Below are 13,432 nucleotides of genomic sequence, written 5' to 3'. Positions count from 1 at the left end.
CAAATTATGGGCAAGATTTTTAAAAACCCCCTATTTCTACCTTATGACACCACTGCCCCAGACTCCAGCTTCCTCTCCAGAGAATTGCTGCAACCTGCCTTTCTTTCAGGAAGAAGTTAATGAGACACTCTTTCCTCAATGAATCAGCAAGAATAAACTTCAATGCTCCTACAGAATTCCCAAAACAGGGCTATACAGCAAGAACATCCTACAGAATTTTTAATTTAGAGGTCTGTTTTTCCTACATAAGTAAGTTGGACAGTGCCATGAATGTTGAATATAGCCCATCACATAGAAGTTCTGTGTATGGAAAACACGCTGTGGAGCAGAAGTAAAGAAATGTCATTGGGGGAGTGGTATTTATATCATCCTACTGGCCACTTTCCCTCCGTGTGTAAGTTCCCAAAGACTGCATCATTCACATACATAACACCCATCCTTCCCCCCACGCCACCCACCCTGCTTTTTTATTATCTCAAAAGAATCTTATTGCTGCTATAGACACAAGCCCAGAGATCATTCAGCAACAAAGAGGACAAATCTCATGAATCAAAATAATGCGACAGAAGCGACAGTAATTTAGACACATGATACAATCCCATGAAAAAATCTTTGATTCTGTAAAAATGGCATTCTTGGGTGACATGTTTAGACCTCTAATTTGTTCTAAGTCACCTATGCTTGCTTTGAAATTAAAGAGCGCTGTACTGTCATCATTTGAGAAGGGGTATTTTCATTACTAGCCACAAAAATTTGACATAGCACGCAGGACTTAAGCTACTTTTTCTCCACGATCAAACATCATAACCCAGTATTTGTGCTAGTTACAACCTGCCCAAATCCAATAACCTTCACATTGTGTCCCATGGGGAATATGTGCCATCTCAACACAGGTAACAAGTTTCCAAGTGGGTAACTAACTAGACTTTAGCAATCCTGTGGTGACAGTATGTGAGGAAGAACAGAATTCATTTCACTCCTGAGGTTTTTCAGGTTTTCAAAATTACATTTGCCATTAGGAGATAAATTTTCGAACTGAGGGTCATGGCAGGAGCGTATCTTTTTCATGCCACAGCTGTTTGTCAGCATGGGAACACACAGTAAAGTTTGAACAAAGTCAAGTAAACTTCTCTCTTGACCTAAACAGGAGGAAGAAGAGAGTGTCCACAATTCTAGGTTGACTTCCTCCATGGATTCACTGAATTAAGTTTGTTGATTTATGAGGACATATGAGACGTAGCTTTTTTTTTTATTTCAGCTCTTCTGAGATTAAGGTCTTGGTCCCATTATCAGCAGAAACATGTGACATCTTTGTCTTGAACTTCCATAAATTCTCCACCCACTTTCAAATACACACAAATATCCCTCACAATAATTATTATTGTTATCGTTACTCATCCCATGATTTGTCTAATCATTCTGTGGCTCTTCCCTGGCTTTAGGGACAGGCCATCAGTTCACGCAGGCTGCATGTATTGTCTCAAGATTCAAAGTGGCAACCACATTTCATCAGATCAAAACCAATTAAAGATTCCCCCCTCCCCAGAAAATATAAATTGAATTATAAACAGATGTTTTTAAAAGGCTTATTAATACCTGCGAGAGAGATCAAAGATTTTGAAGTGAGCCAAATCAGTTCCCACAGCCAGGAAATTTCCACAGACATCCAAGAGGCACGGATTCCCCTCTGCTTCAGAGAACACCAGCAGCTGCTTAACTGTGCCCTGAAAAGAAACATGTAACACCAGGTTTGTGCGTTCAGAGTCTAACTAGAAGGGACTTATTGGCACCAGGTTAAGTAATTAATTGCTGAACTTTTAGGTTAGATAAATCTCTACTAGCAAAATGAGACAAACTACACACACCCACCACACAGTCTCTACAAATGCAATCTGTGTTTCAGGTTGAAAACTGGATGTATAGCCTCCAAAAAAGTAAAAATTTAGAGGTATCCTTCTGCAATAATTTTCTCTTCAATAATACAACTTTTTTCCAACCAAGAGGGATACAGAAATACAGGTCCCTGAAGGTCCTTTAATATACAGCTGCAAAAATAAATATATGAATTAAATCAGTCCTTATTGTGATAAATCTCACCCTTTCTTGAATACAATATTTATTTCTTAAATAAAATTATGTATCACAGAACTCTGATAATTAGATGTCTCTTTTTGGTTCTCATGGACTATCAGAGACTGCAAAGGTTAAGCAAAAGATTCTGCAGTGACACACAGAATGTGCAGGGGGTGTTTTTCATTATCTTATAAGAATATTCAGTATGTTCACTTTCCTGTCAGTAACATACATATTCAACCTGCATGCAATTTTGATCCTCTTAAAGTCTGGCCCTTACAGAATTCTGTTTTCTTTTAGAAATACTTACTCGTTACAGTGCAGTAGCGTTTAAAGTGACAGACTTTTTAAAGAACACAAAATGTCAAAGGTCTTTCTGCTGAAACACTCAAAATATTTTTTCTATGACGAAGATGGCGTTAATAGATTTACAGAACATCCACTTAACTTTTAAGCTTAACACCAGTCTTTGAAAACAATAAGGCTTATTTGTCGCTTCATGGTTTCATCAGCCCTTACCTGCCAGGTGCGGACCTGGACCCGATATGGCTCAACTGTGTACAGATTTTCTCCATGTGCAGACAGAACTGGAGAGTCACAAAGAAAAGAGCCTGGAACAATCACAATAAAGCCATCATTATAACAAACAGATTTTTAAAAAGAAAAAAACAAAGGAATTTTGACTTAAAGCATTCCATGTCCACTATCTTGCACCAAATCCATTTTTCAATCCGTCAGTCTCTACTGATTCCCAAAGTCCTTGGTGTTGCAGCCTTCTTCCATTCTGCCACTACAACCAAAAGCTGAGATTCCTACTGAAAACAGGTATTTTGTACGCTCTGCCCATGAAAACAAGTGGGAGAGGAAGGGGAAAGAGTTGATATGGGGAGTGAAAGAAAAAAAAACTAGTGCAAACTAGACCTCTAGAACTAGAGGTTCCATTAAGAGAATTCATTCCTTCCTTCATTGAACTACAACTGAAGAGTGATAAAGGAATCCGTGTCAGAAAAGAAAAGTGGCTCTTAAATAATTTCATGAGCGTTGTAGACTGTTGGGACCTTGGTGGTACCAATGCACTGATTCAGCATGGGAAAGTTAAAAAACAAATGAGTAAATATAGACAAGATAAGCCAGTGCTCAGAAAACACTTGATGGTTCTTAAAAGACAAAGCCTAAACTCTCAAGATTTTGGAAGGGATTGATGGAATTCTGCATAACCTGTTTCTCAAGGCAGAAATATTTAGGGATAATTAATCACAGAAAAAACTAATTTATTTGACTTAGAGGTATATACAGCAATTTATGGAACAGATTTTCCTGACAACTAGGACCAAAACCCACTCTTTCCCAGTTCCTATGTAAGTGCTATTTAACCTGGATTACACTTGCTCCCAAGCAAAACAGAAAAGCCTTCAACAGCCACCATCACGACCTATCTGTAGATGGCAACAGGAGCTATGGCTACAGAAGTAGGGAAAAAAAATCTGTTCTTGATCAACTGTTGGAATGATTTACTTAAAAAGAAGCAGCCTTATCCTCACATCATGTTATATGCAAGGCCCTATATGATATGCTAGCTGTGAGGATACCTTTCAAGTCTAGGTCTGACAGTTGGGTATATATCTAATCTGCGGGAAACAGCAACAAGATGCTTGGTTTTGTCAAGGCCAGTCACGCACCTAGATGCCTTAGAAGCTCTATGAATGAAGCACATTTACTCTTTAGGTACTTCCAGGATTGGGTTGTAGCTGAACAGGGGTTAAGAGCATATATATTTTAATTTTATGCCTACAAACGTACATCATCTTTGGTTTTACCTCTGTTGCCACACTGCTACTCATATACAGGAATAGCAGCATATTCTGAGGTTAACCCACACATTACATCCCAGCATATTTAGTGAATAAAGCACAGATACAGGAGTTGGCATTTGAGTTCTGGTTTTGTCGATGATTTCTATACCCTAATCTTTCTATTCTGCAAAATGGGAATATGAAGCCTAATTAGTGTTATAGTATTTTTCACTTTGCACTTATGATAACATTCTATCAGCTATCACGAATGAAGAGAACATGTAACTTTGGAGGAAGAGAACTGTTGCAACTCTGATCGGTGTTCTAAGTCCTACCTGCAGTTCTGAAGGTATCTCCTGAGCACTCAAAGACAGCAACTTGCTTCCCATTCCAGAATACTACAGCATCCTAAACCAATCAAAAAAGCAAAAGAATACATACATTCAGGGTTTTTTTTAATCATACAGGGATTCATGCAATAACACAGCAAGACCTCCCACACAATAGTGACCATTCATTAGTTCCTCTGTATACTGAGCTGGAAGGTTTTTGGTAACCCAAAAGTTCTCTGGTCAGCCCCCAGAAAATTACTGAGCGACGGTGCTATCTGAAAATCACCACAGCATCATTGCTACCGTCATAACATTACTTCCATTACACAATAAACTGAATATCAAAGAAGGCTTATATTAAAGACTTAGCAAGTTTGGTCTCCATACACCTAACTAGGCAAATGATCAAGCAAACAAATGAAAAAACTCAATTAACCTTAGTAGCAAAGACACCATTAACATTCATATCAACGTGAAGACTGTGTGTGGTTCCTGTGCTGAAGATGGTCACATTAAACAAGTTGGGAGACACCTGTACAACGGCCACTTGCTGATGAAAATGAGACGACATGGCCCGCTCACTAAGGATCACCACAGAGCTGATGATGTTCACTGCCAGCAGGTTTTTTCGGGAGCCCCACTGCACACAATGGGAAGAGAAAGGAAAAAAAAAGAAAAAAGAAAAAAAAAAGAAACAAGAAAAAAGAAAAAAAGAAAAAAGGCACAACACACAATTTCATCTAAGACCTTTAAGATCTTGAACAGTCACAGCAATGTCCCAAGTCAGATGACAAGGGGTAGGCTAGAATAAACATTTTTATACGTATACAAAGTCCTACTAATTAAATACTATAGCCAATGACTAGGAATTATTACAGATTAAAATTATTATGCTTGTTACCCAGCTACTCAGACTCCCTCAGTGTAAGTAGAGGAGCTGGTTTTTAAACTAAAACCACTTTCCTTTCCAAAGATATTATTGCCCTACCTTACATTTACTACTGCAAGAGAGCATCACATATTTAAAGGGCTTAATAATGCTGTGATCTGTAAAAGCAAGTTGCATGCATAGGGTTTTTTTAATTACCATATTCTTTTCTGCAGTTTTGATAGCTCTTTCAGTCAATAGAGTTCAAGTTCCCTAGGAAAGAGTCACATGCATAAAGAAAGAGGTCCGACAGTACGCTTCTCCTCTTCTCCTGGAAGAATCTCCAGGTTCCAGCTAGCTCTTTTTCAATGAGTTCTATGAAGGTTATCTTTCCCTCCTTTTAAGATCGAAAAATAGCACCTACACAGAGCAATTCTAAAACTGAAAATACCTTACAAAATTCAATGGGAGAAAGATAAGATTTGTTTCCAAGACGGCTTGCAAAGACACAGGTTTTACCATGCAGCTGATGGTAAGCTGACTTTCTATTATTAAAGAGAAAGCGATGCTCCCATTTTTGTTCCTTCTTCCTATATTCACAGTCAAACGAGCGTGTCTGACATTGTTTATGTTTATTCCTACCAAAGGAGGACGCTTTCCAGAAAGCATTGTGGCAGCCAGCTGACCACACGTGAACTCTTTGCACATACCACGTTAGCCAGAAGCAATCCAAACTCTGGTCTGGAAGCTATAGCTGTGTGGCAGGGGTGTGCAGGGCTGCTACTCCTGAGCTACTACACCATCGACAATGCTCCTTGATAAGCAGAGTCCATAGTTCACTGCACAGCTTCAGCTCAGGAGGTCCCTCAGGGTTGGGCCAGGGAACAGGCAGAGGGGCTTGGGGTTGAGTTTTTGTGTGTGGAGGGGTTTTAATCTACCGCAGACCATCCATACAGACATACTTTCATGGGCTAGATAAATGATAAAGTTTCTCGGAGCTGCAGAAATTCCCTTTGAAGTCCAAGAACTTCTCTGTCCTTGCACAACTGATAAGCCCTATAAACTCTAGGGATATACCAAGTCTCTAAGGTCTCTGCTTCCCTCCAAGTTATTTGAAGTTACATATTAATTTCCTGACATACTGATATTTCTGTGGCTATACCTTTCCAGCAACACAGATTTAAATAGTTGTGTTTGGAAATAATTTCATTTTTTTCAAGAGCATGATCTAACAAATAAAGCTATTTTGCATGGTTTGTTCAGGGTTTTCTTTTAATGGCACGTAGTTACAATTAACTAGATGCCATGCTGCACAACAGATGAGCTAGAGTGCATTTCCCAACCAGCTCTCTTTTGAGGTCACCATATCAGGTTGAAAGAAGATGAGGTTGGCAAGGAGTCAAATGAAGTTATTGCTGCCCTTTGACGTCACCATGGTATATGGCTTTCTGTTCTGAGTTTTTCATGGTAATATTGGAAAAGGCTTTTATAGGAATTACCAAAAGATTCTACATGTAACAATTTTTAAAATCTTTTACAAAATATTTTTTGGAATGCAGGAATGACAATAAATTCCATAATTAAAGACAGCTTTATAACACGAGATAAAACCGCAGTGATTGTTGACAATTGTTTGGCAATGCTTTTGTTTATGCTAACAAACATTGGGAACAAGGTGCTATTTCTGGACAGCGCTCCATATCCTGTTATCTGGAAAATGCCTGAATGGTCAAGCTGACACAAACACCTATATCTCTTCCCTTCCTTCAACTTACTAGCAGATGTATGATATACTAACAGCACACGCTATTTCCTATATCCTGGAGCTTTTGTTACTGAAGCATCGTAACAAAAGATTTGGGTTCTCCACTTTAACAGTACTTATGTTTTCATTTTATAAGTAGGACTCTGATACAGACCCTCCCTATATGCCAGCCCAGAGGAAGCAAATGCCATTGCATTTAAATACTTTCCATTCTTATGTGAAAACAGAATAAAAGAAAACATAAAATTGCTTTCTCTTGAAAGGCACTAGAAATATTTGATTTTCATCCTTCTGAAAAATAATGGGTATTGGTCTCACATATAAAGCACAGCAACAGAATAATCTAAGTTATAATGGCAACTCTAAAAAACCTGGAAAAAAATAATAGGGTATACTATAGCTAATGCTGGAGAATCTAAAAGCACAAGCTTTGCCTTTTAACAGAATGGTGGTGGTCAAAAAAGCTAACTATTTGTTAATGTAAAAGTTCTTAAATGTAAATTTACAATTGTAATGCTCAGCATTTCTCTTTTGCATATATCAAAATGCTAATAAGTACAGAATGACAATGTTTAAGCTTATTGTGACAAATGAAAATATTTCCAATAAATAAAAATGCTGCAGCCTGACACTTAACAGATAATGGGTTAAAAAATAAATATTATAATGCTATGTATTGTCATAAACTTCAGGATTAAAAATGTTCTAAATAGCAGTAGAAATGTTTTAAAGCATCGGCTTTGCAAATTTGTAAGAGAAAACTTGGAATTCCCATCTAGTCTGACACTGTCACACATAAAAAAATTATCCAGCAAACAAGAAACATTTTCTGACAAAAAAGCAGCTAAAAACATCATTCTGAGTGTAAAAATATAGCATTGCCTTCTAGATGGCACATCTTCTTACCAAAGAATATGTAGTTATAAATACATCTTTTTATTTTTCAACTACCAGTAAGAGCAAACTTTACGTTGAGAAAGCGACTAAAAAAAATAATTATCTACAAATAAAATCATGCATTTAGTCAGATTTTCTGGCCTGTTATTTTAATATATTTATGTAAATTAGACATTTCTGACAATCTGCCTTTTCCAGACAATAATTTCAGGGTGCTGAAACCAAAGGGTTTGTCAATGAGACATATAATGGAGAGATGTTTGGATTTAAGGATGCCAGGACTGTTAATTCTCCCAGAGAAAGAGGTGTATTCGCATTTCAGTGTGTTATCTTGCTGAGCACTTCAACCCTGCCTGTAACAGAATAGCTACAAACAGGTAATATTTCTTCCCATTTTAATTTTAAAAGTTACTGGATCCTGATGGTTTTTCCTCCTCTGGAGGACGACCAGCCTCTACTGGTGCACATATCCGTATGATAGCGACCATATTCATCTGTTTCACAAAGATGATCTATTCATCTAGTGTTTGTGAAGCCCTGCTAACGTGCAAGAAGACTCTTTCCTGTCTTACCTTTATCTGAGTGACATTTCCTTCAAGTTCTGTAGGTGCCTGGAGCCTCCACTTCTCTTTGCCCTCCAAAGCCCGTATGCTCTGATCGGATCCTGCTGCTTTCCTCCACATAGCTATTCTCCCTTTGTTAGTACCAGCTGCTAAGAGACCTGCCATTCACAAACCTTTTAGGCATTTCATATCTTAAACTTCAGAAAAAACAAACCCACATTATACAAAGCAGCAGGCAGCCTAGCTCTCGTTCTCAGGTACTGAGAAGAAGCCACCTTCTAGCAGCACCCATTTCTTTGCCTTCCTGCAAACCAGCATCCTAATCCTGAACTGGAGAAACTTTCTGAAGAAACAATGGGAGAAATTTAATGTGGCAAAACCCAATTTCTAAGCTACCAGATGAAGTTATCTTTTAAATGTATCAGACAATGATTTCATTTTAATAATTTATTTTTGAATAGCTGGTTTTGTTATCACCATGGGCAAGTCGCCATTGAAACCATTCTAGCAGACACTAGCTCTGCCTACACTGGCAAACGAGGTGATGCACAGGAGTAGCTCTGTAGAAAATGTCAGGTATAAGGACCTGACATCCACGCTGTACATGTTTGGTGAGTTCTACTTTGCATTTGCTCTAATGCGGGCTTGTAGACTGAACACCCATAACATGCTGGGGTGCATTAGGTGTACCCCAGGAGTACTTGTACCAGTTCAGTGTCATCAAAGGGAATCCAGCCTCTGTGCTGGGAGACAACTCCACACTGAGACAAAGTGCAGTGAGTATCGACTGATCTCATTGTACCTTCCCAAGCACACTCCTGATCTGAACTAAAATGCTCCTACATCATGTGCTGTTACTGAAACCCTCAGTAACAAGACAAACATACTGAAGCGACTACAGGGCACTGAATGCTGAGGTTTGGCAAGGTTTAGGATCCAGAGATCACAGCTGCCATGTTATTTCTCACCTTTAGCACTGCAGTAAGAAACACAGTTAATACATTCTCCTCCCTCAAAGCCAAATTGCACATCTGGGGAGAGCACATAGTTCTCGTCTCGGTCCAAATCCCAGAACCTAAGGTACACAAAACAAGAGTGTTAACAATGCTTTTCCTTCCAGGTGTCTTGCTAAACACAGTCAATAGGATGCTGTACATGGCATTAATTTGCTATTTCCATAATGCCCAGATCATTCAATTTTTAAAATTAAATTGCCAGCAGCTGCCTCTGGAATGTGAATTTCTTAACAGTCTCCTTCCTTTTCCTTTGACTTTTTAATCTGCGGCATGTTTTGTGATATTCCCCTATGAAGAAAGGAGTCAAAAGCAAACCCAGCTTTAAGAAAAAAAAGAAAAGAAGTGAAGTCTAGTTGCAATTTTCCTCCTCCCTACTTACGTTTCCTCCTCTATTTTAAGAATATTCCTTGGTTAACCAGTAGTCCTTTAGATTCCAGAGTTATTTTCTAGAACTAAACATTGTCATCAAACATATTCCTTCTTGATACTTAGTCTTTATCACATTCTCACAAAATTAACAGATGATTCTGTCTGATAGTAGCAGATAGAAGCTCAAGAAAGTGAAGTACTGATGTTAACGGAATACCTCCACCCCCCCAAAAAAGTCAAAGGAAACAGGTAGAGCGAGTCATAGTAATGACAGGAAAAAAAAGATTTAATACTTTTTTAAAAAGATGCAAAAAGATCAAAACTACAGAACATGGTAACCTAGCAGCATGTTGAAGTACAATACTTAAAGAATTAGGAACAGAAGCATCTGAACTACTTATATTACAGTAAGAGAGAAACATCCTGAAAAGCAAGCACATTTTTTCCCGTTGCTGATGCTATAACTATCCTAAGAATCAGACAATAACAATGGAAAGAACAGCAAAGTGGCTATCTTTTTCATGCAAAAACCTCAACTGGATATATTTTCAGAAGGAATCAATAACAGCACTCAAGAAAGGACAGATGTAGGTGGTCATGCCTGACAAAATAAAATCACTAGGGAGAAAGATAGATATATAGAATTAGTTTTTGTTGTCAAGGAAATGGATTTTTTCATTTCATTTCTCTATTTATTTTGAGAAACACAATTAGAAAATATTCGAGTTTTTCATTATTGGTAAAAAAGGCCCCAACAAAACAACAAAAAACCAGTTCAGTAAAATATTCAGTGCATTGTGGACCATAAACCTTTTAACTGGCACTTCTTACGGGCAGTCACAACAGCTTTAAAACAGGATTCTTACCTGATGACCGTCTCGCCTAGTGCTGTAACAACAAGGCTGTGGTCTATTAAAATGATGTCTGCAGAATGACCTATCTTCCCACTCAACTTCACCTGTTAACCATAAGTAAATAAATAAATTTACAGAAGGTAGGAGGAACACACTGAAAGAGAGTAAGCATCTGAATTGCCTAGTTTGGCTAAAAAGTTAAAATATAAGAATAACTAGACCTGTCTGTCAGTTCAGATAGACCAATAGTTTCTCTCAGGCAGTGATCACCGCTAAATGCATCAAGTATATGATGTACAAGTTTAATAAAAGAAACCTTGTTGTGGGTTAATTAAGTAGGTAAGAAGCAGTTTTTTCCCTTGTACTAGATCTTCTCTTAGAACTTGATAAAGATTGCTTTAAAATGTGAAATACCAAATCTTACTTCTATTCAAAAATAAGTAATGATTAATAAGAAGTGGACACTCCTGTAATACACAAGTGCCCAGTCTTTTTTGATATTAGATAAAAAGAAATAAAATCTTAGGAAAGTGAGGCTTGGGTTCCATCCCTCCAAGCAGTATACTCCAATGGTACAGTATTTTGTTTGAGCCAAGGTGATTATAAGTCCTGGATGAGGTCAGTTTGGGTCCCTATACAATAATTTTTGGGTCACTACGTTATTATTTGTGATTCTGTGACTCGTGGGTTGCTATTTTTTAAAAGCTTCCTAGCCTTTGCAGCTGTGAAGAACAATTCCACAGTGTGAGAACTAAACCATCTTTCCGATTTGCAGACAAAGACAGTATCATCAAGAGGAGGTACTGCTCCTACTAAACTGAAGGACAAGACAGCTCTGAGTGACTGATGATAATAAAACCAAGGACACAGATTATCAACTATTTATCCACAAGACATTTTAACAAATATTTGATTATACTGGAATTTTCAATTCTTCTCTAATTCACTAAGACAAGGTAAATGAACTGTAAAGTGGTTAACATAGGGTCAAAATGAAAGAAACTAAGCAAAAACAGGAAAGCAAGATGAAAACCATCTTCCCAAGTTCAATAACACATCACTCTATTCCACTCTTAAATAAGCATATATTTGTTCATCAAGGTATTATCTGAGAAACAAAAATGAGAGTTGATTCATTTGTAAGGAAAAAGGTGATAATCAAAAACCCCTAATGAATACTTATAAAGATTTAACATTGCAACTTCACGCTGTAGTCTGACTCTTACCTTCATGAGCTCTTCTGCCTCTCCCTCAGGAGTAACTGCATGCAAGGATAACTGCAGATTCTCTGTTATTACAACTAAAACATCTCTTTCCTCCATGAACAGAAGCTTTTGGATCAGACTGTCTGTGGACAATACATGCCTTGTCCTTCCTTTCTCATTCACATAATGCACAGAACCTGTAGCACACATAAACAAGGTATAGTTTTCAGTCAACAGTTTTTAGCTATAAAATCAAAGTTGCTCCTTTCTACCTTAATAAAGTATTCCTCAAGAGGCAAAAAAGTAAAAATAACACAATTCTTTTGTCTTCTAGTTTCTCTCGGGATACAGACTACTATCATTGACCAGAGCAATAACAAAAAAAAACTTATTCACTTTTTGCCCATCTAGGAAATCCAGAGAGAAATCATTTAAATGCCATCATTTAAATAATTTTGAACTACAAGTAAACTTTCTGCATATGTGTGCATGAATGATGCCTTCTGAAATATTCACTATTAATAATTATGAAAGAAAAATGGCAGCTAAGAATTGGTACAATTTACACCAGAGTCTAGATTATAGAAAACTGTGGATATGAAGTTCTTCATTGTCTAGAAACACTCCACCACACACACATTACAGCTTTTCTGCATTAATTTCACAAGCAAATGGGATAGCGTCTTTCTAAGAACACTGACAACACAGCGTGTGACTTCGTAACTACAGCACCTATCAACATTTTAAAAGCCATTATCATTTTGTTAAACTGTAATACTGTATAAATCATGCGCAGGTCTACTCAGTGAAAAACCCTAGAATTAGTATAGCCGCTTGCAAAAGGTATTACAGAAATCACCCAAAACAAATGAAGTCATTGAAATCTCACAGATCTCATGCCACACACATACACATAGTTTCTTAGCAAATCATGTTATTATATAAATGTGGCATTTCAAACCAGTGCAAATGAAAAAACCCTATAAAATGAAACAATATTTTCCCCCAAAAGTTGAAGTAGAAAACACAAATGTATAAGAATGAACATTAAGGATCCATGCTAAAATGTTGTACCGAAGAGGCAATATTATATATTTAATTAAAAAGAATATTTTAATTTCCAAAACTCTTCAAATAAATTAGCATCCTCTACATTCCAAATATATATATTAAAAAAAAAAAAAAAAAATCAAACTGCTCTCCCACGTCCTCCCACATTGCTTCATTTTCTCCCTGAAATAAAACACTGAACAGATAACTTCATTCATCTCTCCTGTTAAATTACAGACTGGTTTGGGGTGGAAGGGACCTTTACAGCTCATCTAGTCCAACACCCTGCAATGAGCAGGGACATCTTCAGCTGCATCAGGTCGCTCAGAGCCCCGTCCAACCTGACCTGGAATGTTTCCAGGGATGGGGCATCTACCACCTCTCTGGGTAACCTGTGCCAGTGTTTCACCACCCTCATTGTAAAAATTTCTTCCTCATATCGAGTCTGAATCTCCTGTCTTTTAGTTTAAAATAATTACTCCTTGTAGATCGCAACAGGCCCTACTAAAAAGTCTGTCTTCAGCTTTCTTGTAGGCCCCTTTAAGGACTGGAAGGGGCTCTAGGGTCTCCCCAGAGCCTTCTGTTCTCCAGGCTGAACAAGCCCAACTCTCTCAGCCTGTCTCCATAGCAGAGGTGCTCCAGCCCTC

The 13,432-nt window shown here is 37.7% G+C and overlaps 1 protein-coding gene across 4 annotated transcripts in view; it reads right to left on the bottom strand.

Moving 5' to 3' along the window:
• Window positions 1-13,432, bottom strand: part of IFT140 (intraflagellar transport 140) — a 97,374-nt gene that overhangs the window by 63,728 nt on the left and 20,214 nt on the right. For all 4 annotated transcript variants that reach the window (XM_054842588.1, XM_054842589.1, XM_054842587.1 and 1 more), the window contains 8 exons: window positions 11,757-11,932; window positions 10,543-10,634; window positions 9,260-9,366; window positions 8,301-8,449; window positions 4,635-4,838; window positions 4,202-4,274; window positions 2,593-2,684; window positions 1,597-1,724 (listed from right to left, as the gene is read on the bottom strand). In XM_054842588.1, coding sequence (XP_054698563.1) covers window positions 1,597-1,724; window positions 2,593-2,684; window positions 4,202-4,274; window positions 4,635-4,838; window positions 8,301-8,449; window positions 9,260-9,366; window positions 10,543-10,634; window positions 11,757-11,932 — 1,021 coding nt within the window. The remainder of the gene's footprint in view (window positions 1-1,596; window positions 1,725-2,592; window positions 2,685-4,201; window positions 4,275-4,634; window positions 4,839-8,300; window positions 8,450-9,259; window positions 9,367-10,542; window positions 10,635-11,756; window positions 11,933-13,432) is intronic.

The sequence above is a fragment of the Grus americana genome, chromosome 15 (genome assembly GCF_028858705.1).
Source record: "Grus americana isolate bGruAme1 chromosome 15, bGruAme1.mat, whole genome shotgun sequence".
Classification (NCBI taxonomy): Eukaryota; Metazoa; Chordata; class Aves; order Gruiformes; family Gruidae; genus Grus; species Grus americana.
This window is presented reverse-complemented; position numbering and strand designations above follow the sequence as displayed.